The sequence below is a fragment of the Neofelis nebulosa genome, chromosome 1 (genome assembly GCF_028018385.1).
Source record: "Neofelis nebulosa isolate mNeoNeb1 chromosome 1, mNeoNeb1.pri, whole genome shotgun sequence".
In the NCBI taxonomy this organism is placed as follows: domain Eukaryota; kingdom Metazoa; phylum Chordata; class Mammalia; order Carnivora; family Felidae; genus Neofelis; species Neofelis nebulosa.
In genome coordinates, this window is record NC_080782.1 from 70,660,950 (window position 1) to 70,686,848 (window position 25,899).

Here is a 25,899-nt window from a genome sequence, read left to right on the forward strand (position 1 = left end):
TCATCTGTTTTGGGGTAAAAATATGTGAGGTAATATTGATATAGGACTCATTTCAAACAATGAGAAAGGATACGTATGAGGGAGAAGAGGAGAAAGAATGAAAGGAAACAAGAAACTGAAGGAGGGATAGTACTGTAAGTCTGCTGGTCTCCCATTTGTAAGTTTCTGTACGCATCAGGGCTAGTAGAGGAGAGGCTGGCTTTAGTTTGATGCACTGATAGCAACAACAACAACAACAACAACAACAACGTGATTAAACTGACCGGGGCAGATAGCTGCTGGTCTTCTTACTTGATTGAGATGAAAAGCAATAGTTCAACCATAACAGATAAGATGTTCCCATCTCTGGTATCCCATGGAAGACTACCGAAGTGTGCAGTTTCTGGGTTTGGGGCCGGCTGTGCCAGGGGCTTCACTGCTCTAAGTCTGTAACACTGTGAGCCTGATGGAACAGTAGTGAGCAAACCTTCCCACTTCCTACTCATTCCCTTTCATAAGGCAAGGCATCGTAAGTGTTCCCTTAGAGTCATACTGTGCTACGATACCATGTCATGATCATTCCTTGACATTTGGCAGGGGTGGGGGGCAAGAGGAGGCTTGCAAGCAGAAGGATGGTCATCAGGGGCTGCTTGGAAAATTAGCTTGGGATGAAAACCCAACAAGCTTAACTTATTTGTTGGCTTTTATCCAGGTCTAGAAGGAAACATTTGGGCTGTGTGCATGTGTGTTTTGCAGCAAAGAGAAAGACCTTTCTGAAAATGGAGTAAGACCAAACCCTACTGAAAGGTGCGATGTGGAGGCCAGAAGAGAAAAGCTTCTAAGATAGTACCTCAGCTCCCTGTGACATTTATTTTTCTATTAATTCTTGGCATTTATATTACTGTGATAGATCAATTAGCCTCTCACAATGTTCTAGTCCATTGACCTTATCATTTAACTAGCCTATGGTGCTATGGTCACCATAGGGAGACTGCAAAAGAAACATTTATAATTTGGAATTACCTAGGTCCAGAGCTAAGGGAACATTAAAAGACTTGGTTTGGATAATCACTAGCACATTAGATGACTAAACCTTTAGAGAGTTTTCCTTTGTCTCATCACTCTTGAATTCTGACAGCTACACCATGATAAGCAAAGGAACAGAACCCATCCTAAATAGTGCTGGTGTTCAAGGACTCAAAATGCCCATGAGAAGACTTGGGAGATCACAGAATCTCAAAGTTGGAAGGGGTCTTGCCTTAGAGATTGTTGTGTCAGGATCCTTGGCTACAGGCAACAGATCTGGACTATGGGTAACGTAGGTAGAAGGGAATTAGCTGGAAGGCCATAGGAAGCCTCCAAGGTCAATGACAGGCTGGAGAATAAGACTGGGGAATGCAGAGAAACCAAGGGTGCTCTGCATGGCCAGGAAGCAGGGGTCACAGCAACACTCTCCTAGGAAGAATACCCTCCAGCTGTTCCTTTAGGACTCAGGCCTGGGAGAAAAGATCTAATTGGCCAAATGTGGATCCTTTGGCTTCTGTAGTGGGAGGCCACCATCAAGATCACACCAAATACCGAAAAGGAAATTCCTCTGTTGGAAATCAGAACCTTTTAGGAAGACAGAGTAGCTGATGGGAAGCAAAAAAAAAAAAAAAAAGGTGGGGGGAGAGGGAAACGGGGGCAGTAGGGGAAAGAAAAGAAAAAGTTGAATATTAGGTACTTATTTAGTCCAACCTCATTTTACAGATGAGGAAACTGCGGCTTAGAGAGTAAAATGGTTTGTTCAAGTTTACAAACTAGTGAGAGTGCAACCAGGGATGAGAACGTGGGTTTCCTAGCTCCCAGCCTGGTGCCTGTTTCAACACCAGACGCCTTTGGAAGAAGTGCCAACAGACGTACTCAGCTGTGATCACAAGAGTTTGGCCTAAGTGTACTGGTCAGGCCAGTTGTAACAGATTTGAAGAGCTTAAAAAGCACTTCATTTGGACTCAGCTTTTAATGGAAGGAGCAACCACTAATGCTTTTAATAGAAACTAGTTCTTACATGTATGCTTTTTTATAAGCAGCGTCATCACCATCTGCCTGAAGAAATCACTAGCTAGAGGAGGATAGAGAGTGAAATGTGGTACTTTAAATAACGTGAGAACTGCAGGGGATTTTAGAGATGCTGTTCATCCCCCTGGGGAACGGCATTGCAGTCAGATAGCCAGCCTTCCTTGGTGATGGATGCAGCTGGTCTTAATTAATTGAAGTCAGTAAAAGCAGCACAGGTTGTCTCAGATGCTGTGTCAGAAATCAAACCTACCAGAGATGGGGATGCGGTCCCAGACTGACAATTAAAAGCTGCCGTGAACAGGAATTCACTAAGGGCCCAGAAACACAAGGTTCTTGGACAGAGCACCGCAGAGGCAGGGAGGTAGAGAAGATCTGTATAGATTGGATTTGCCCATCCTAAGGAGCTTGGGGGCTGTCCCACAAACGGTAAACACATGATTTTGAAAGGGTGGTGGTCGACTCTTCTCATCCAAGATCAGGGATGAGGAGAGGACTTGGCTTAATGCAGGGAAACCTGTGCAAATTAACACCATGCCGTTTTAGAAAGGTGACTGATTTGCTGACGGAAGGGTAAATCAAAGTCCGGCGTCTTGGTGCGGTGACCCGCTCAGCCCCGTGCCCGAGCCCGGCAAAGACGCACGCCTGCGAGTGCTGTGCTATGGCAGCTTCCGGCTTCTCTTTCCAAACATCCCTCTCAGCCACCTTTCTCCCCTAAATCCTTTTGTTATGTCCAAACAAATCCTGTTATGAAACAACAGAAAACCTGGCAAACCGCCAGTCCACACAGAGAAATGGGACTTGAATTACATTTCAGTTTTGATTTCCAAATAGAGGGAGCAATGATTGGACTATAAGCAACACACACCCATTATCATCAGAACTCATAAGCTTAATTACAGAGAAACTGAAAGCTAATAATTTTTTATGCACAGTTACATCCCTAGGAGGCCAGTTACCATGGAAATCTCTCCTTCCTTTTCTTCTACTTAGAGCGTATTTATATGGAAGAGGAAGTGAAATATAAACACGACGGAAAGATTAAACAAGACATGGCACAGTTTGCTACAAATATTTTACATTTATTAAAAGAATACAGTAAAAAAGAAAGGTTCTGAAGACCAATGAGTGGTACTTGGGCTACTGGAAAAGAAAAAGGCTATTCAAAAATGGCCTAAGTTTACAAAAATGATGAAATCATGTTTTAAAAAATCAGAAGACAATTGAAAAACATTCTACAATGTTAGCCAAAGTGGAAAGTGTATTTCTTCTGAATGTAAAAACTAACAAATAAATAAGTGTTAAATACAGATCTGAGTTAAAAATGGTAAAAGACAACTAACTGCTTTATATATTCAGCTGTCATTCATTCTCAGACTTGTTTACAAAGCCAGATAAACTCACCAAAGGCCTTGTCTGTATGTTTTACACTTGAACTTTTTTATAAGAAGCACCCTATTTCCAGTGTTTCTTGTAACCACTTCACAAATAAATTATTTTAAAACAGCAACAGAAAAGACTAAAGGTGCTTTAACCTGATAATATTGGCACTAAAAGGAAACTTGGGAAACCACAGGAGTACTTTGCTCAAAGTGATGCTTGCAGATGGAACATCTAAACCTTAGGGGGGCTGAGGGCAAGGCCCCACTCTGACCCCGTCATCTCAAAATCATCTGTCCAAAGGGGAGAGGAAGCAACCCAGAAAATCACATTCCTGAAACCACTCACTGTGGACCTGTGCCCAGAAAATGGCAGCGCCTTAGTCCAGTAGGCTACCCACAAATGGCCTGGGTACCATTTGTACATTTTATCTTTGCTTTCAATTTGTTTGGGTTCCTGACGAAGTCAGGGCTGTTCTTGGGACTTTGACAACTTGATTTTATTCTCCTGCATTTATCTGGCTTTTCCTAACCCTATGTGGTTGTATGGCTATGACTTGGGAGAGTTCCAACCTTCTAGGGTACTCACCAGACCACACCAAGAAAAACACACACAAAAGAAAGCCATAACATAAATTCAGCAGAATTCACACCCCTACCAGCCCCCATTATACTCATGGTGCTTAATTAGGCCATCTAAGGTATTTAAACATAAATATGATGTCTATAGATGTCTGGCTAACAAAGCTATTTCAGGGAGAAATCTCAATACTCCCTGAAGGAAAATGGTAAGAGTCCATGAAAAGTGTGCTCCTGGACATTGGCCCACAGTGAGAGTCTGATTATGTCACAGGATGGTATTGGGTAGCTGACATTTCATATGGTGAAGTGAAATGTTCATCAAGTGAAAAGGAGTTTCACATCTTTGGCCACTTTGGTCACAAATTTAAAATAACCAAGATTTTTCCTTACTAGCTTCTCTTTATCTGTGATTTTGATTTGACACTCAAAATCTATACCCGGGGTTGGATTTAGAATGGTAGTATATCATTTAGAATGATACTTGCTATGGGGAAACAATCTGTTTTTCTCTAAAGCCAAAATAGTAAGTTCCATTAAAACATGTATATTTTCTGTACATTGCAAGTGTGAAAGGCTTAGCACCCGAAGAAGATCTATAGCAAATAAGTTCAGTTCTGTTGGAAATGGTCTTTTGCTTGAAGCTACAGCAGAGCAATTCAGACTGGCAGGGCATGGGCCTTCAAAGCATCCTGTAGTCTACGAGAAGTCTGCAGTACTTTGGGTTAGGAGAAAACATTCACAGTCATACTAAGCATCGTTCTGGGCACAATGCCCTTTGCATTTCCTTATGGCAGTCTGGCATTTCTTAAGAGCAGGCAGGCAAATTTATTTCTGCAAGTCAAGTTATTTGTGAAAGGAAAATTCCTACATAATAGGGTGTTTTTCTTTTTATTTTTTTCCCCTTCTGTATTGAAAAAAGAACAAAAGCATGGATTGGTGAGCTGGCAAAGACTGCTAGGGTGGTCCTTTTGCCTGGGATCTCAGTAATAATAGATTCCAGATCCCCTCTTAGACCCTAAAGTTTTGAGTCCAGGGCACTTAGAAATTTGAGCCCCCGTTTAGGGGGCAGACAGGTTTCATCTTCATAAAGATTGTTCAGGCAACTCAAAAGACCCCAAATTTGTAACAGTTTGACGAGAGCTATAAGAAGACAACAGTGAGAGTTTGGACTCCTACACTTCATTTTTTGTGCACAAAGTTTTGCTGCTCCAATGTGGGAACTGGGATTTGTTTTTGTGGCCTTCTTTACCCTTACCCTGTGCTGCTCAGAACATTGTCATTTCCCATGGATATGTGTCATATGCTTTCAAAATAAGGTAGGATCTCCTATGACCAGATGGATTGCCTACATGGTTGTAGTTTTTGCAAGGGTGTTTTAAGTGAGCATATAGGGTGAAGTGGTATTTCTGTTGTCTGATGACTAAAGTCTGGCTTCTTAGTATGTCATTTTAGAATCTGCTTTGGATAGCATCTACAGTGTGCTTATTCTGATATCAAAGATGTTCTCAGAAAATGGGAGAAAGGTGTGATGTTTGGCTTTTTTTAGGAGAGGTGCTGCTTTGGGGCATGTGTAGAGTAGAGCTGAGGTTTTAACACAGTGATGCTATTGGGACTGTGTATCTAGGTAGGTCACCTTATTCTCAACTTGTCTTCATGTTTGCTACCCTCTTTTCTGAATCTATGGAGAAACTCTTTAACATTGCACAGTTGATAACTTTAGACATTTACTGATGAGGAATGTGAAGAAAGTGACAAAAATTATTGGCATGGAAGAGAGGAATGGAAAAATTGAATATGTCCAGGGGTTTAAGATAAAGTGATCATTGCTATTGTTTTAACATTTCTTTGGAGGCAGGTAGATCACTTAAGGAGCTTACTTGGCCAAGTCAACAGGCTGCTTCCCTGGACACGCCTGCTCACAGTGGTCTTTGTGTCCTGGGAAAAATCTCCCAAGGGATTTTTTAATCTCCAAGATAGTATTACTCATCAAACACAACTGCCACCTAACTGTCCTGTCTCTGCCACAAGGACAACAACTAAGCTGTATTCTAAGCTGCATGTACCATGGGGCCTCTCCCATAGTGGGTGTGCAGTTGGCCTTGGTAAATGGATGCCTGGGAGTTCCCTACAAGGCAGGGCCTCCTGAGCACCTGAGGAGAAACTCTTTGGTCTAGGGCAGTTATGACACTATCCAATAAAAGCTGATGATAGAGGCTTTTCTGTTGTGGTTAAGTGAGGATTAAGAAACTGAATGTGAGAAAAGGAAATACCAACTGAAATTTAAAAACAACAGCAACAAACAAACAAAACAGAGAAAGTAGCACCCCACACGGTTCCCTGTGCCTGACATGGCAGATGTTCAGGGAGAGCTTCCTAAATGAATAAAGCTGACAGAGAACATACTATAAGATTCTGCTACCACGGTCATTACTAACACTTCGAACACTGCTTTGTAGAACACTTGAATCTGCTGGTCTCGTAATGTTTGGGAAGATAGTTTGGAAATTCCGAATTGGAATCTATTTAGAATAAAATAAATATTCATGTTTCAGGGTTCTTACAAGTTTGCTGGCGAGGAGAGAAGCTAAATCTTCACATTGTGGGCACAGACACCTACTACAAGATTTCTTTAATAAACTAAAAAGGCGCTTTCCCAGCAGTGTTCCTCCAGTGCTGCCTACCCCACGCATACGCGTGTTGCTTTGGGAGAGGACTGAGCTGCCATCCAGTCTGCAGCCTTAGTGGAAACCCCGGGCTAGGGTAATTCCCATTCCTCAGTGGCTACCTCCTGAGATTAGCAGGAGCATAAAAGAAAATCGCATCAATATCCAATTCAGTGTCCTTTAAGAAATGTTGTGGAGACTTGAGAGGAATGTAATGTTTAATAACATGCTGCAGGAAGCCCCTCACACCCCCCTTTGGAGACCCTATGGAGGCTTTCTCTTATTGATGTTGTATTTAGTCTTTGGAAGGTTAGCCTTCAGTCTCGGTTTTGGGAGTCTCTTTCACTGCCTCTGTGTCACCTCAGCCGTACTGCACCACGACTGGCTTGAGGATGTTTCTAAGATTCTTTTCCCTCAAATGTTACTAGTACTAAGACAAGAAACATTGCCGTTTAATTGGCATTTTCTGACTTCCCTGCTGAATTCCTTGTTTTTCCAGAGTAGAGCTCCTCCCAGGAAGGTCCCTCAGGGCATAACTCCAGGAGCCAATTAGTGAACATTAGTCAAAAGGTGAAACGCGGCTGATCCAAGTGTGCTCTCTTTTAGGAGACCACGCCCTGTTGCAACTAAGGATTTCTAACAAAGTATGAGATACTTTGAAATTCATACAAAGTATGAATACTCAGTGGCCTTAGTTTAAATACATAGTAAATACAACTAATGCAAATGTAGAGACTTTGAGTAGTGTCTCTGAAATGTGTGAACATCTATGACCAAATCCTAGTCAGCAAGACCATGAATGCAAGTGTCACCCAAGCAGCAGCATCTCTGAGTTCCGCATGTAAAACTGCTCCAAATGCAAGGGAGAGGTGTTCGCTTTGCTCAAACTAAGGCCCTGTACACACTGGTAGGTGACCTCTTTTGCTTCTTTTGACTCCGATATCTTTTGAATTTTCTGTGGAGAAGCATCTAGCCTAGGGGCACTGGTCTCAGACTTTCTAGTGACATTGTCCAGGTCTCCATTCTGCTTGACTTAACTCCGCACTGTTAGCCGCTGCAGCATTCTGCCTGAGAATAACTGGCTCTTTCCTCTCTTGCCTTTGCAGATGCTCACCTCAGCTCCTTATTCACGGACATACTAAAGCCTATGCTCATTACTTCTATGCAGTTTAAAGTGACCAGAATTTAGTTCAGCAGGATTCTTCTACCAGCCAAGACTCTCAGTTCTTATTAGTGAGCTAAGTGAGTCTTAATGTCTATACTCAACGATCCAGAATTTAATCTTTGAGTCAATAGGAGGCAGTAGACTGGTTTTCAAGGGGTAATAAATATTTCCTTAAATTGAATTATGACTGAGATATATAGTTTATATACCTTCGGTATTATAGCATTATTCTTGAAAGGAGAATTTTATAGGACTCAAGACTATCAGTACCTCCTTCAAGGAGATGATCTTGTACATGAGTATTTTCCTATGCAGAAATGAATATGCAGTTCTGGATTCTCCCAAATAATATAGCATCAGATTTGATGTGAAACTAATTGAAACAGAGAAAAATAAATAAAATTAAAATATTTAATAAAAATTTTCTGGTATGCATAAGCAAATCAGAGTTAGTAATAAAAGAGGTAACTTTATTTTAATGGTAAACTTTCATGCTAACTTAATAGTATAATGGAAATGTAATATAAACTCATTTTTATATAAAATCTTTGTTTCCATTTAATTAACATATTAATACATAAAGAAGACGGGTCATTTTCAATGTCTCCCCCTTGGTTGCTCTTTTTGTTTTGTGCTATTCTGTGTTTTGTGTGAGGGTTCTGACCTAAATACAGAAGTCAGTCTTTACATGACTCAGAACAGTGCTTATGGACAGTCAGTTCTGTTGATAAGAAACATCTAAAATATCAGTGGTGTGATCCAGGGAGTATGTATAAAAAAGAAGAGGGCTGAGGCAGGGAGCCTCTTTTCAGATTATATCAATCTCCTCTCAGACAACCCATGGCCACAAAATAGTGTCCACAGAGTATACTAACTAAGGCTGGCAGGAACACTCCCAGAACATCTGATGACTCTCATGAATTCATGTTCAAGTGGAGTGCCTGAGATAATTCTGAATGACAGCAGTGTTCTGTCATTGAGTTTTGCGTTGTAATTTGTATGTTTATCCCACTAACTAGGTGCTCAGTGTGGGGCATATATTATAATGAAAACCCTTTCTTCTTGACACAATCTCACATAGTTATTTTAGTGGTATTAGCCAAACTTTATATAAAACTATATGGCAAAACCAAAATAGGATTAGAACACAGACGGGAAAACTGTATTGTGGTTTAAAGGAAATTAAAACTATTTCAATAGCTTTTCTTCTAAACATAACCTACAAATGAAAAACAGTTGTGAAATGTGCACTGAACAACAGCTAGTACAGTTAGGTTCATGGTCTATATTGATCTGCTAGTTAAGATGTTTCAATAATATTGTATTTGTGATAAAATGGTGAATTATGGATGAAGAACTTTATTGCCTGTTTTAAATTTGGGAGGCAAAAAACAAATGATTGCTTGAGACCTTTCACTGGAGACTCAGTGGCAGGATGGGCTGAAATGAGGCCTCTGGTTTTAAAAGTTTACACAAAACCTATTAATCCTTTATTATTACCTTCCTGGAAGAGAAAACATATTGGCTTTGAGAAATAACCTTAGATTGTATGGAATACAAAATTAATTTTAGGTTTCAAATATTGGTAATAAGTGTTAATTTAACACTAGAAGATTTGTTTTCTTGAAAAATGATGAACTACCTAAATATTTGTCATAAAGTTTCCTTAGTGATTCAAGACAGAAAAATGCGGGCGAAGGATGCCTGGGCTTTTATGTCCCCCCTCCCTCACTTCGTGCTCATAAATTGAAGGAATTATGACAGGAACTGTATAGGAATGATAGATGCAACTCCTGGAAAATCCATTAACAACACAGATTTGTGACCTGGCTTAATTACATTCCATCTAGTGGCAATTTTGGTTACTGTTTTCTTACTAAACAAGTTACAGGGTTTTGTGCATTTCTTAAGCCTTCTTTCCCTCCATCAACTTGCAAATTCAGAACAGTATTTATATGTGTGCTTTCTGGGTATGGATTAGCCTCCTAAAGTACATAATTCCAATAATTATCAGTGACAGAAGGGATGAATAAATTATGCTCCAAGCACAACAAAATTAACAGTAAAAAAAATGGTTTGCATAAGTTTTTCTTAATGCATGTGCCTATATTAAATTTAATATTCTGTACAACTGATCCTGAAAGACTCCCAATGTGTTATTAATCCTGAACTATACCACTGCCTGCTTTGGGACAAAGAATAAAATAGAATTTAAATGCTGCAGATGTCACGATGTTTTGAAAAGCTTCTTTAATTTAAGCACAGAGTTATGATGTGAATTGCAAATTCTAACAGCCTGGATGAGTGAAATATCAATGTCATGTTCATTCTTTACACCAGAATGCAAAGATTAAGCTTCGGGTCTTGTTCACAAAATTAAAGCCAAAACCGTCATTCTCTCTCCTTGCTGAGAGCTTAGCACTGAGGCTGCTAAGTGCTGAGAGGCTGTTTTCTTCAAACAAAGAATATTATGAAGAGATTCATTTGGAAATACTGACAAAGGGTAAAAATGTCCCATCTTACTCTCTCTTTTGAAGGCAGGCAAGTGCCTGAAGACCACAGCACTTAATTAATGAGTCTGTGCTTTGATTTGCCACAGTATATGCCATCAAAAGAAGCTTCCATTTACTTATCATATTTGACAGAAGGGAAGACAATGCTGACTTTTAAAAAGTTGCTTTGTATATTGCAGTGTGTTTTTGAGGGCAAGTTTATTACGCTTTTGTTTTAGTCTGGATGTAGTAACTATTAAATGTGTATGAAACTTGCAAGGAAATTGAAATGATAGACACAAGCCATTTTCTTCTCTTCAGTATTATCCTTTATACTCTTTAAAGTACGGGTTCTGTGCCATGATCTTCAGAGGCAGTGAACAGCCAGAGAGGGCAGGAGGAATTTTCTCTCCTATAAGCTCTTCCAATGGATATAATCAAATGATCACTAAGGTGCTATTTATCTGGACACAGGCCTGGGCACTTATTAAAAGCTCCCAAGCTGCACTGACCCCTGAGAGTGACCATCTCTTACACACATATTTATCCTGAGCGGCAACTATTTACACAACGTGGGGTAGCTTCCCTGGATGTAGCTAACATTCAGCCAGACAGAATCTTGCTTTTAATTCTGTGTCACATATTATGCACAGGAAGCATCTCCAGAACTGTGTTCGCATACCTGTCAGCTAAGGTAAGGATTTCCAGGTAGCATTATAAGGGTAAATGAAGGGGGAAGGGGAACAGGAGGGCTGTCCCTCAACTTATTAACCATTACTCCTGCTTATTGGTTGTGTGTGTGTGTGTGTGTATGTGTGTGTAGCACATGTTCATGTGTGTACACACACAAATATGTTTATGAACTAGAATCATGAAATTCTTTCAGCCCTGGAAACTGACACAAGCGAAGGGAGTGCAATTCCAGGATGCCTCCTCTGAGGTGAAGGTACATAACCAAAAGTAGGCTGTGATTACTGTGGACTTGTGCTTCGGAGTTTCTCGAAACAGTTTTTTGTTGCCATTAAGAAATCTCCAACTATGAACTTCTGAAAAATGTTCCTTAGAACTTTTCTTGTGAATTTAGATCATAAAATGTGTGTGTGTGTGTGTGTGTGTGTGTGTGTGTGTGTGTGTGTGTTTGTAAAGGCATAACTCTGATCAGAAGGCAGATTTTCTATTTTCCTCTTGTCTTAGATTGCTAGTCTAGCTGCTCCTTCCTCCAGACCTCCCTCCCATTCAAGCTTCCTTCATGCACGACTCTCAAAAACAGCCTATAAAAGCTGCTGCTTCAGGTCCAAGTGTGTGTTCTCTGGGGACATCTTGTGCATCACTGTCCAAAGCCAGGACAAAGGAGCAGGGAAATGACTACCTTACTAATAATATAGGAGTGTGATGCTGCTCACACTGTACTTATTTCTGGCCAAGAAAGAAAAGAAAAAAAAAAAACCCTAAGAGGTCCAACTAATTCCCAATATAAAATGATGTTTACAAATAGAATCTTGCCTTGGCAGAGCAAAGAGCCACCTTTGGTTGGAATGTATCCTGCGAACATGGCATCACCAATGCTGCTTTTAGCACCGATTGAGTAGGGTCAGTGGCATAGGACAGTGGCCCATGAACTGTGCCTGAAGTAGAGAACCTTTGAGAAACATCAGTGGTCCTGGTGTGAAAAAGCTCTGACCTTCCGTCACACTGAGAGTCTGTGCTTATCTATTTACAATGGCCTGAAATGGCAGGATTGCTGTGGTGAGCACATAAAGCCCTTGGTAAGAGTGTCTGTCTCTTGAATACATTTGCCTTTGCCCTCCCCCCCACCCTTTTTTTGTAAGTGGCGCATATTTAAAAAACAGTTAATAACAAAAACCACCTTAGAAAATTGTTGCAGGTAATGTGGTATAAACTCAACGTTAACAAGAAGAACAATGTCACTCTGCTGGAGGACCAGGTCCTGAAGCCTGTTGGCACTGGTCCGTCACTGTGTGATTTTCCTCTTGATGACAGCCAGCTCTTTCTGAAGGTCACTGAACTTGGGACGGTTTTCAGGTTTATAATCCCAACACTTCATCATAATTTTAAAAATGTCCTCTGGGCAATGCTGAGGGGCTGACATTCGGTATCCTGAAGACCCAAGAGGAACAGAACAGAGAATTTAGAATGGAGAGAAGATACAAATGTTCACACAGGGCATTATGCAACTTGGAAACTTGAGTACTTTATATTGTAAGTGAAACAGAAACAAAAACCCATTTCAGGGCAAACTTTTTTTTTTCCTACAAGGGATGCAGAATTCATTATTACAGAGCCATCAAATTATCTTCTAGCTTGAATAGGTTATTTTTCATGCGTTCATTTGTCACAAAGTCTGAGGTAAGATAAATCACATACAAACATGTATTTTAGTTGCTCTAAGTATTTGCTTTTGCTTTTAGAATTTGCTTTTAGATGCTGTGGGCAGAGTTTTAAAAAACCATCTACACAGTCCAGGTTTTTGAAGATGAGGAGAGAATGAGGATTTCATAAACACTAATTTAAAAGTGAAAGAAAAATGAAGAGGAGTTCTATTCCTGCGCAGCCCGAGAAGAATCTTTAATTCAAAGCTGTCTGGCAGTGTGCTCAGCAGCACGTATGTGCCTGTGTGTGTTAGCTCAGGGAGTTAGATGGCTGTGAGAGGAAAGAAGGGAGCTGGAAAGGCCTCCTGTGCCCAGCCTCCTGGAGAGGGGCCTAATGCTAGGACATTACCAGTTTGTCAAAAGCATTCTCGCTGTTGAGACCTGTAGACTATGCAAGTCCATGCTAGCATGTCACCATCACCGGCTTATTCCTGTTTCTGATTTGAGAACCGTATGATTTTTTCAGAAATGTTACGAAACTTTTAGGGCCACCTGGGTGGCCTAGTAGGTTAAGCCTTTGACTTTGGCTCAGATCATGATCTCACAGTTGGTGAGTTTGAGCTCCACACTGGGCTCTGTGCTGATAGCTCAGAACCTGGAGACTGCTTTGGATTCGGTGTCTCCCTCTCTCTCTCTGCCCCTCCCCTGCTTGTGTGGTCTCTCTCAAAAATAAACATTAAAAAAAAAAAAAGAAATGTTAACAAAACTTTCAAAAACTTCTCTCTGAAGTCTAACTATACTTCAATTTACAATACTATTGATGGTGTTTATTTGGAACGGAAGAAAAAATAGGAGGTTGAGGAACACTATTTTCCTTGAAGACAGTGAATGGCACCCCCTCGCAGACGTCATGCCAGGCAGGGGGAATGCAAGACAAGCCTACAGGAGTATTGTAGACTGTTGGAATCTTTAAACGTTTTTTGTTGTTGGTTTTGTTATACAAGAGCCACACCATCCATGGTGCACAAAAGCAGATATAATACCACCTCTGCTGTCTGTTTTCACCAAGTAGTATGTACCTTCCCCCCACTAGGAAAGCCACACACACAGCATTATCAGCACGGCCCTGGAGGCTGGATGTGAACGCTGGCTACTACCCGGGTCATTGGTTTACCTCTTTCCACTTGTTCCCGTGCTTGCTGATTTGTCATTCCAGGGTATGGGCAGACCCCTAGGCTGAAGGTCTCCCAGAGGAGGATTCCAAAGCTCCACACGTCACTCTCAGAACTGTATCTCCCTGGGGGGCGCACAAAACCATAACCAGGTAAGTGTGTAAGCAGGTGAACATTTCCAGTGATACATGTCTTTGTCAGTCACATGTTCACATATTTAAACTTACCAAAGGAATGCAGTAACTAATGATCTTATTTCTTCACTAGTTTTACTTTCCAGGACTAGTAGTAACATTACCAACTAAATGAATAATCTTCAGGCTGCTAGTTTAACAAAACCAGCTTTCAAATCACTTAACCCCAACCAAGAGCAAATATTTAGCCAGTATGGAGGTTAACTGTCCCTGTGGTATCTAAATGAGAAGGATGGTTTATATATACATACATATATGCGCCTAGGAGATTAAGTCAGATTTCTGCAATTTTACCTTGTGCCTGCATTATTTTCTTTCCATTAAAATTATAAACAGACTTAAAGCAATAATGAAAGTTTTTTAACTTCAATTTTTTACTTGTCACTATTTACAGATATTCCTACATCCTTAAAAGTCTCATTTTCTCCACTGTTTCATTTATGGAAAATACATTTTTTTCCTGTGTATTTTGAATAGGGTAGAATTAACATAGCTGGCTGATAAAAACAACTTCTTTAAATTACATGGTGCCTTGTTTTGTCAAAATATCTTGGTGCACTTGTTTTACTGAGCTCTTCGGGTTTTTGTTTTTTTTTCTTTTTTTCCTTTTTTGGTAGTCTTCTAGAGAAGCACGGAGATAAAAGCACATGATACATTCTGGAGATAGATGTGAAATCAAGGAGGGAAACAGGAAAATCCTTTCCATTCCCCAAGAGGCTAAGAATTTAAAGATTTTCACAACATATTTGTATTTTTAATTTTGTAGTTTAATTTTACATAGAGTGCATGTACTTCCACAGTGAAACCCCATTTGCAGTGGTGTAGAAGGATCCTTCAATGATTTCATCTCTATCCCCTTTGGGAGCTACTTGCCTCAACTCTGCCTCTCCAGGTTTATAAATGCCCCTCTGCTAAAAATGTCTGGTTACTTTAAGGCCTCTTCTCTCTCTTGAATGAAGTGAAACGAGAATGAGAGTATGCCTGTGCTTTGATAACTGCTGTTACGTCAGAGTTTAGTGTGTACTTGCTGATGATCCCCTCCAGCTGTGTGAATTAGCTTCCTTCTTACTAGAGCATAATTACTATGCTGTTTGGTAGAAAGATTAGTTTTCTTGTCTGCATATCAACTCTTTTCATGTTTGCCATCCAGTAATTTAATACTTTTCATGAAAGTCATTCAATGACTACAAGTTAAAATTAATTCTTGAAGAAAGTAAAAGGTATACAGAGCCAAATTCTTTCTTTTTGTAAGACAGTATCTGGGCAGAGATCAAGAAAGGCATGTTGTACGTAAAACAAGATCAGGCTCCAGAAGTGAAAGTTAATAACCTAATTCTGTAACCTTGACCTTGAACCTGGTTTTGCTGGATAATTTAAATTTATTTTAAAATACATTTTTAATTTATCTGCTTATTTTAATGAGCATAACTGATACACATTATATTACTTTCAGGTGTACAACAAAACAATTCAGTATTTGTATATATTGCAAAATGATCAATACAGTAAATCTAATTGACATCCATTCCCATACTTGGTTACAAAATTGTTTTTTCTTTTTTCTTTTTTTTTTTTCAACATTTTTTATTTATTTTTGGGACAGAGAGAGACAGAGCATGAACGGGGGAGGGGCAGAGAGAGAGGGAGACACAGAATCGGAAACAGGCTCCAGGCTCCGAGCCATCAGCCCAGAGCCTGACGCGGGGCTCGAACTCACGGACCGCGAGATCGTGACCTGGCTGAAGTCGGACGCTTAACCGACTGCGCCACCCAGGCGCCCCCAAAATTGTTTTTTCTTGTGAGGAAAACTTTAAAGATTTACTGCCTTAGCAACTGTCAAATGTGCAATACAGTATTATTAACTATAGTCACCATGTTGTGCTTTATATACCAATGATTTATTTATCTCACAACTAGAAATTTGGACCTTTTGACCCTCTTCACCCATTTTACCCATTCCCTACTTCTGGCAACCACCAATCTGTTCTCTGTTTCTATGACCTTGGTTGTGTTTAAAAATTTCACATGAAAGTGAGATCATACGGCATTTGTCTTTCTCTGACTTGTTTCACTGAGCCTAAGGAGCTCAAGGTCCATCCATGTTGTTGCAAATGGCAAGACGTTATTTTTTATGGCTGAATAATATCCCATTGTCTATGTATACCACAGTTTTCTTTACACATTTATCTGTCAGTGGACACTTTGTTTACATATTGTAGCTATTGTAAATAATGCTGCAATGAACATGGGGGTGTACATATCTCTTTGAGTTAGTGTTTTCTTTTTCTTCAAATGAATACCAGAAGTGGAAATGCTATGATATGGTAGTCCTATTTTTAATTTTTTTCAGGAATCATCATATAGTTTTTCATAGTGGCTACTCTATATTTCCACCAACAGTGTACAAAGATTGCCTTTCTTCACATCCTAGCAAACGTGTTATTTGTTGTCTTTTTGATTATAGTCATTGTAACAGGTGTGAGGTGATCTCATTGTGTTTTTTTCTACAATGGTATTACAATGCTATTGACTATATTCCCTATGCTGTACCTTTCATCTCTGTGACTTACTCATTCCATAACTGGGACCCTGTACCTCCTACTGCTTTTCATCCATTTTGCCCATCCCCCAAACATCTCCCTCTCTGGAAACTAACAGTTTGTTCTCTGTGTTTATGGGTGTTTTCCTGCTTTTCTTTCTTTCGTTCTTTCTTTCTTTCTTTCTTTCTTTCTTTCTTTCTTTGTTTCTTTTTAGATTAAACAAATAAGTAAAATCATATGGTATTTGTCTTCTGTGACTTATTTTACTTATCATAAAATACTCTAGATCCATCTATGTTGTCACAAGTGGCAAGCATATATATATATATATATGCACACACACATATACATCCATCTCTTCCACATCTTCTTTATCCATTCATCTATCAAATGCTTCTTTTAACATTTAAAAAAAATATTTATTTTTGAGAGCAAGAGAGACAGAGTGTGACAGGGGACAAGCAGAAAGACACAGAGAGAGGGAGACACAGAATCTGAAGCAGGCTCCAGGCTCCAAGCCGTCAGCACAGAGCTGACGTGGGGCTCGAACCCATGGACTGTGAGATCATGACCTGATCTTAAGTCGGATGCTCAACCAATGAGCCACCCAGGCGTCCTCACTTAGGTTGCTGTATACATTGGCTATTGTAAATAATGCTGCAATAAACACATATATTTTCTAATGCATATATCTTTTCTAATGAGCATTTTGCTTTTTCTTGTGATAAACAGTAGTGGGATTAATGGATCATATATTTTTTAAAATTATTTGAGGAACATTTAAACTGTCTACTACAGTGGCTGTACTAATTTATATTCATTCCTACCAACAGTGCAAAGGGTTCCTTTTTCTCTACCTTCTTGCCAATACTTGTTATTTCTTTCTGATTCTAGCCATTCTTACAGGTATAAGGTGATATATCATTGTGGTTTTGATTTGCATTTCCTTTATTAGCGATATTGAACATCTTTTCATGTGTCTGTTGGCCATTTGTAGGTCTTTGGAGAAAATGTTCAGGTCCTCTGCCTATCATTTAATCAGATTGTGTGTGTGTGTGTGTGTGTGTGTATTGAGTTGTATAAGTTCTATATGTACTTTGGATATTAATCCCTTATCAGATATCTCATTTGCTAATATCTTCTCCCATTCAGTGGGCTGCTTTTTTATTTTGTTGATGGTTTGCTTTGCTGTAAGGAAGCTTTTTATTTTGGTATAGTTCCAATAGGTCCCTTTTGCTTTTGTTTCCTTTGCCTGAGGATATATATATATATATATATATATATATATATACACACACATACATATACATTCACACACACACACACATACATATATATATATATATATATATATATATATATATATATATGTTGCTAAGGCTGATATAAAAAATATTACAGCCTATGTTTTCTTCTAAGCGTTTTATGGTTTCATATCTCACATTTAGGTCTTTATTTTGAGTTTATTTTTCTGTATGGTGTAAAAAAGTGGTCTAGTTCATTCTTTTGGTTGCAGCTAGCTAGTTTTCCTGGCACCACTGATTAAGAAGATGGTCTTTTCCTCATTGTCTCCTTTGTTATAGATTAATTGACCACATAACATGGGTTTATTTCTGGACTCTGTTCTGTTCCATTGATCTATGTGTCTATTTTTGTGCCAGTACTATAAAATTTTGATTACTACAGCTTTGTAGTACATCTTGGAATCTGGGTTTGAGATACTTCTAGCTTTGTGCTTCTTTCTCAATATTGCTTTGGCTGTTCATGGTCTTTTGAGGTTCAAAACAAATTTTAGGATTATTGGTTCTACTTCTGTGAAAAATACTATTGTTATTTTGATAGGGATTGCATTGAATCTGTATATTGCTTTGGGTAGTATGGACATTTAACAATATTATTTCTTCTAATCCATGAGCATGGTATGTCTTTCCATTTACTTTTGTTATCTTCAATTTCTTCCATCAATGTTTTATAGTTTCAGAATATAGATCTTTCACTTCCTTGATTAACTTTTGTTCTAGGTATTTTATTATTTTAATGCAATTTTAAGTGGAATTGTTTTCTTAATTTCTCTTTATGTTACTTTGTTGTTAGCGTATAAAAATGCAACAGATTTCTGTATGTAAATTTGTATCCTGCAACTTTATTAAATTTATTTATTCTAATAGTTTTTTGGTGGAGTCTTTTGAGTTTTCTATGTATAGTATCATGTCATATGTAAATAGTGACAGTGACAGTTTTACTTCTTTGTTACCAACTTGGATGCCCTTTCTTTTTTCTTGTCTGATGACTATGGCTAGGATTGCCAGTACTATGTTGAATAAAAGTGGTGACAATGGACATACTTGTCTTGTTACGTATTTTAGAGGAAAAGCTCTCAGTTTTTTATCATTGAGTATGATGTTAGCTGTGTTTTCATATATGGCCTTTATTGTGTTATGGTCCTTCTACACCCACATTATTAAAAGGTTTTGTTTTTTTTTTTTAATCATCATCATGAATGGAGCTGAATTTGGTAAAAGGCATTCTTTGCATCTACTGAGATGATCATGAGTCTTATCATTTGTTACTGTGGTGTATCACATTGATTGATTTGTGAATATTGAACCATCCCTGCACCCCTCGAGTAAATCCTACTTGATTGTAGTGAATGATCCTTTTAATGTAATGCTGACTATGGTTTGCTAATGTTTTGTTGAGGGTTTCTGAATCTTTATCAGGCCAGTAGTTTTCTATTTTTGTAGTGTCTTGGTCTGGTTTTGGTATGAAGGTAATGCTGGCCTTACAGAATTTCTTTTCTGTTTCTTGGAGTAGTTTGAGAAATACAGGTATTTTTACTTAAATGTTTGGTAGAATTCACCTGTGAATCCATCTAGTTCTGGACTTTTGTTTGTTGGGAGTTTTTTGATTACCAATTCAATTTGGTACTAGCAATTGGTCTGTTCAGATTTTCTATTTGTTCCTGATTCAGTTTTAGAAGATGATCTGCTTTTAGGAATTTATCCATTTCTTCTAGGTTGTCCAATTTGTTGGCATATAATTTTTTGTAGTATTCTCTTACAATCCTTTGGATTTCTGTCATCTTGGTTGTTCCTTCTCTTTCATTTCTGATTTTATTTATTTGGGGACTTTTTTTTCTTGATGAGTCTGGCTAAAGATTTGGCAATTTTGTTGATCTTTTCATAGAAGCAGATCTTGGTTTCATTGATTTTTTGTTTCTATTGCTTTTTAAAGTCTCTATTTCATTTATTTCTACTCTGATCTTTATTATTTCCTTCCTTCTACTAACTCTGGGCTTTGAATATTCTTCTTTTTCGAGTTACTTTAGGTGTAAAGGCAGATTGTTTGAGATTTGTTTTTTGTTTCTTAAGGAAGACCTATGTCACTATAAATTTCTCACTTAGAACTGCTTTCTCTGTGTATCAAAGATTTTGAAGCATTGTTTTCATTTTCATTGTCTACATGTATTTTTTTAAATGTTTATTTTTTGAAAGAGAGAGAATGAGAACAGGGGAGGGGCAGAGAGAGACAGACACACACAGAGGATCCGAAGCAGGCTCTGCACTGAGAGCGGAGAGCCCAATGTGGGGCTCAAACTCACAAACCATGAGGTCATGACCTTAACTGAGCCACCCAGGCATCCCCTTATTGTCTCCATGTGTTTTTTTTACTTCCTCATTGATTTTTTCATTGAATCATTGCTTGTTTAGTAGCATGTTGTTCAGGCTCCACATGTTTGTGCTTTTCCAGGTTTTTTTCCTGTAATTGATTTCTAGTTTCATACTGTTGTGATCACAAAAGATACATGATATGGTATCAGTCTTCTTAAATTTATTGAGACTTGTTTTGTGGCCTAATGTGATCTTTTCTGGAGAATGTTCCAGGTGTACTTGAAAAGAATGTGTATTCTATTCTTTTTGGGTGGAATGTTTTGTATACATCTGTGAAGTACTTTGGCCTACTGTGTTATTCAAATACATTGTTTCCTTATTGATTTTATGCCTAGATGATCTATCCATTAATGTAAATAGGGTGTCAAAGTCTCCTACTGTTATTGTATTACTGTCAATTTCTCCCTTTATGTCTGTAATATTTGCTTTATGTATTTAGGTGCCTCAATGTTGGGTGTGCAGATATTTACAACTGTTATATCCTCTTGTTGGCTTGATCCCCTTATTATTATATATTGTCCTTCTTTGTCTCTTGTTATAGTCTTTGTTTTAAAGTCTATTTTGTCTTACATAAGTATTGTCCTTTCCTATCACAATTTTCTTCTAATTATGGCCTTTTCTCTTCCTCCTAAAGAAGTCCCTTTAACATTTTTTTGTAAGACCAGTTTAGTGATGATGAACTCCTCTAAATTTTGTCTGAAAAACTCTGTTTATCCTTGAATTCTGAATGATAACTTTGCCATGTAGAGTATTCTTGATGGTAGGTTTTTCCTTTCAGCACTTTAAATATTATGCAATTCTCTTCAGGCCTGCAAAATTTCTGTTGAAAAATAAGCCAATAGCTTTATATATTACATGTTGTTTTTCTTTTGCTGCTTTAAAAATTCTTTATATTTAATCTTTGAATTTTAATTATATGTGTCATGGCGTGGATCTCCTTGGGTTTATCTTGTTTGGAGGTCTCTTGCTTCCTGAACCTGGATGTCTGTTTCCTTCCCCAAGTTAGGTAAGTTTTCAGCTGTTATTTCTTGAAATAGATTTTCTGCCCCTTTCTCTTCTCCTTCTGGAACCCCTATAATGTGTTTGTTCACTTGATGTTAAAATCAGGGTTACAATCCCTTAACCTATCCTCATTTTAAAAATTCTTTTTACTTTTTGCTTTTCAGTTTGGGTGCTTTCCATATTGATGATCTGTTCTTCTTCATCTTCTAAACTACTGTTGATTACCTTTAGTGTATTTTTCATTTTGGTTATTGTATTCTTTGACTCTGATTGGTTCTGTTTTACATTTTCTATCTCTTACTGAAGTTCTCACAAAGCTCATTCACTCTTCTCTAGTCTGGTGAGCACCATTTGAACTCTTTGTCAAGTAGATTGGTTGTCTCCATTTCATTTAGTTCTTATTCTTTTCCTTTTTTTAAATGTTATTATTTTTTTTTTAAGAGAAAGTGCAAGTAGGGGAGGGGACGAGAGGAGGGGAATAGAAGATCTGAAGTGGGCTCTGAGCTGACAGCAGAGAGCCCAATGTGGGGCTCAAACTCATGAACTGTGAGATCAAAGTCAGACGCTCAAAAAACTGAGCCACCCAGGTTCCCCATTTAGTTCTTTTTCTGAGGTTTTGTTTTGTTCTTTCATTTGGGTTATCTTCCTCTGTCTCCTCATTTTGCTTATCTTCCTGTGTTTATTTATATGAATGAGGCAAAATAGCTATGTCTCCTAAATTTGAGAAAATGGTCTTGTGTACGGTCATTCCCTGTGTAGACTGTGTGTGCCTGGTGACTCTGACTGGCTGGAGCATTGGCTGATGTGAGCTGGGGGTCCCCAGACTCTCTGCGCAGAGGGTGCTCTGGACAGCTGAAGTGGAAATGGGCTAGGGTAGTCCTGGGCTCTGCACACAGAGATCACCCTGGCAGAAGAGCTGAGGCTAGAGTGGGTACAAGGCTGGGGTGCTCATTGCAGGCAGAGGGTACCCTGGTAGGGTGGCTAAAACTGAGGGAAGCATGGGCCTGGATGTCTTGGGTTGCTCTATGCAGGGGGCATCCTGGTGGGGTGGCTAAAGCCAGGGCAAGGTGTGGTCTGGGCGTCTCAGGGCACTCTGTCCCAGAAGTGCCCTAGTAAGTCATCTGGAGCCAAAGTGGTGTGGGCCTGGTATGCTTCAGGATGCATTGCACCTGGGTCACCTTGGTGAAGACAGCTAGAGATAGAATGAGCACTAATCAGGGGTTCCCTGATGCTGTACTGGGGCTACCTTGTTAGGAGGGTTTGGGCTGGTATAGGTTAGGGGTTCAGGGTTCAGTGAGGTAGGCTGCCTATCAAGGAGCAGGGGAATGCAAACTATGGCACTTGCCAGCCCCTCTGATCTGGACAGAGCTCCAGCAGCTCCTGTGCCCTTTGGTAGAGTAATAGAGCTGGATCTTTTATATTGTAGTTGCTCTTTTAAACCACAGCCTTTATTTTTCATTATCCTAGGGTATCTGGGGCATGTATGTCATTGCCGTTTTGAGTTGTATATTCCTGATGATGAGTGATGTTGAGCATCTTTTCACATACTCATTGGCTATACTATATGTCTTCTTTGGAAAACTGTCTATTCAGATCTATTTCTTAATTGAATTATTTTTTTTGATACTGAGTTTTATGAATTCTTTTATATATTTTGGATATCATTAACCTCTCACCAGACAAATGATATGCAAATATTTTCTCCATTTAGTAGGTTGCCTTTTCCTTTTGTTGATGCTTTCCTTTGCTGTGAAGAAACGGTTAGTCTGATGTAGTCCCATTACTTTGTTTTGCTTTTTCTGTATTTGCATTTGGTGTGAAATATAAAAACTTAGTTCCAAGACCAAGTCAAGGAAATTACTGCCTATATGTCCTTCTAGGAGTTCTGTGGTTTTGCATCTTATGTTCAGGTCTTGAATTCATTTTAAGTTAATTTTTGTGTATGGTATAAGACAGTGGTCCCATTTCATTCTTTTGCATGTGACTGTGCAGTTTCCCCAGCACCATTTTTTGAAAAGACTGTCCCTTTCCTATTGTATACTTTTGGCTTCTCTGTTTTAAACTGATTAACCATATATGCATGGGTTTATTTCTGGGCCCTCTGCTTCATTGGTTTATGTATCAATTTTTAATGCCAGTATCATACTATTTTGATTACTACAGCTTTAGTACAGTTTGACATCAGGGAGTGCACTATCTCCAAAACTTTGTTCTTTCTCAAGATTGTCTTGGCTATTCATGGTCTTGTATAGTTCCAGACAAGTTTTAGAATTGTGGGTTCTATTTCTGTCAAAAATGCATTAAATCTGTAGATTGTTTTGGGTAGTAGAGACATTTAACAACATTAATTCTCATAATCCAGGAGCATGGAATATCTGCATTTATTTGCATAGTCTTGAATTTTTGTCATTAATATCTTACGGCATTTGTATACAAGTTTTTCACTTCCTATGTTAAATTTATTCATATTTTAGTCCTTTTGATGCAACTGTAAATGAGATTGTTTTCTTAATTTCTCTAATAGTTCATTTTTATGTATAGAAATGCAAGATATTTTTGTATATTGTATCCTGCAACTTTACTGAATTCATTAATTAGTTCTTATAGTTATTGGTAGAGTGTTTAGGGTTTCTGTATATAATAATGTCATCTGCAAATAGTGATAATTTTACTTCTTTTCCACTTGGGATGCTTTTAATTTTTATTTTTTTTACATTTATTTTGAGAGAAAAAAAAAAGAGGGTAAGCGGGGGAGGGGAAGAGAACTAGAGAGAGAGATTCCCAAGCAGGCTCTGCACCATCAGCACAGGGCCCAACATGGGGCTCAAACTTAAAAACCATGAGACCATGATCTGAGCCAAAACCAAGAGTTAGATGCTTAACTGAATGAGCCACCCAGGCTCCCCTTATTTTATTCTTATCTAATTGCTCTAGCTATGACTTACACTATTATGTTGAAAAACAGTGGTAAGAGTGGGAATCCTTGTCTTGCTCCTGATATTAGAAAAGCTTTTACCTTTTCATTGTTGAATATGATGTTAGCTGTAGGTTTGTGTCATATAGGGCCTATATTATGTTCAGATATGTTCTTTCTATACCCAATTTGTTGAGATTTTATCATAAATGGATGTTGAATTTTGTCAAATGCTTTTTCTGCATCTATTGAGATAATTTTTACCCTTCATTTTGTTAATAAGGCATATCCCATTGATTGACTTGTGGATGTTAAAACATTCTTGCATCCCTGGAATAAATCCCACTTGAATATGGTATATAACCTCTTAGTGTATTCTTGAATTTGGTTTGCCAAACTTTTGTTGAGGAATTTTTCAGCTATGTTCAAATGGGATATTGGCCTGTAATGTTCTTTTATTGTGGTGTCTTTGTCTGGTTTTGATATCAGAATAATGCCTTGTAAAATGACTTTGGAAGCGTTTATTCCTCTTCTATTTTTTGGAAGTTTTATTATTTTATTTTATTATTACTTTTTTTATTTTAAGTAGGCTTCATACCCATTGTGGGGCTTGAACTCATGACCCTGAGATTAAGAGTTGCATACTTTACTGACTGAGCCATCCAGGCACCCAGGCACTCTGGATCCTGAGCATCCAGGAGTTTTAAAGAATTAATACCAATCCTTCTAAATGTTTGGTAGAATCCATCAGTGAAATCATGTGGTCCTGGACTTTTGTTTGTTGGTTTTTCTTTACTAGTAAGAAAACTGAATCAGTAATTGGTTTGTTCACATTTTCTATTTCTTCATAATTCAGTCTTGGTGTATTGTATATTTTTAGCAATTTATCTATTTATTTTTCCATGTGTTGTTGGCATATTGTTGTTCATAGTAGTCTTTTATGATCCTTGGCAATTCTGTGATATCAACTGTAACTTCTCTTTCATTTCTGGTTTTGAGTCCTTTCTCTTTTTTCTTGGTCAGTAGAGCTGAAGTTTCTCAATTTTGTTTATTTTTTTTCAGAGAACAAGCTCTTAGTTTCACTGTTCTTTTTTATTATCTTTTTTGTCTCTATTTCATTTATTTCTGCTCTGATCTTTGCTATTTCCTTCCTGCTACTAACCTTGGGTTTTGTTTATTCTTCTTTTTCTAGTTACTTGATGTATAATGTTAAGAGATTTTTCTTTTTCTTTTTCCCAAGAACTTCCCTCTTAGAATTGCTTTTACAGCATCTCTCATAAGTTTTGGTATGCTGTATTTCTGTTTTGATTTGTCTCAAGGTGTTTTTTGATTGCTCTTTTTGAGTTCTTCTCTAACCCATTGGTTTTTCAGTAGCATGTTGTTTAATGTCCCAGAAATTGTGAAATTTCATACCACCGTGGTCAGAAAAGATGCTCGATGTGATTTCTATCTTTGAAAATTATTAAGACTTGTTTTGTAGCCTACTATATGATCTGTCCTGACAAATGTTCCATGTGCACTTGAGAAGGATGTGTATTCTGTTGCTTTTGGATGAAATGTTCTATATATGTCTATGTAGTCCATCTGGTCCAGTGTGTCATTTAAAGCCCATATTTCTTTATTGATTTTTCAGTCTGGATGATCTCTCCATTGATGTAAGTGGTGTATTGAAGTCATCTATATTATTCCTGTCTATTTCTCCCTTTACTGTGTTAATATTTGCCTTATGTGTTTAGGTGAGCCAATATTGGCTATATAAAT

At 38.3% G+C, this 25,899-nt stretch overlaps 1 protein-coding gene across 5 annotated transcripts in view; it reads right to left on the reverse strand.

Moving 5' to 3' along the window:
* Positions 1-3,095: 3,095 nt before the first annotated feature.
* FER (FER tyrosine kinase) overlaps positions 3,096-25,899 on the reverse strand; it is a 440,848-nt gene continuing 418,044 nt past the window's right edge. For all 5 annotated transcript variants that reach the window (XM_058725350.1, XM_058725344.1, XM_058725329.1 and 2 more), the window contains 2 exons: positions 13,820-13,942; positions 3,096-12,433 (listed from right to left, as the gene is read on the reverse strand). In XM_058725350.1, the coding sequence (XP_058581333.1) occupies positions 12,288-12,433; positions 13,820-13,942 (269 nt within the window). In that variant the 3' untranslated portion in view covers positions 3,096-12,287. The remainder of the gene's footprint in view (positions 12,434-13,819; positions 13,943-25,899) is intronic.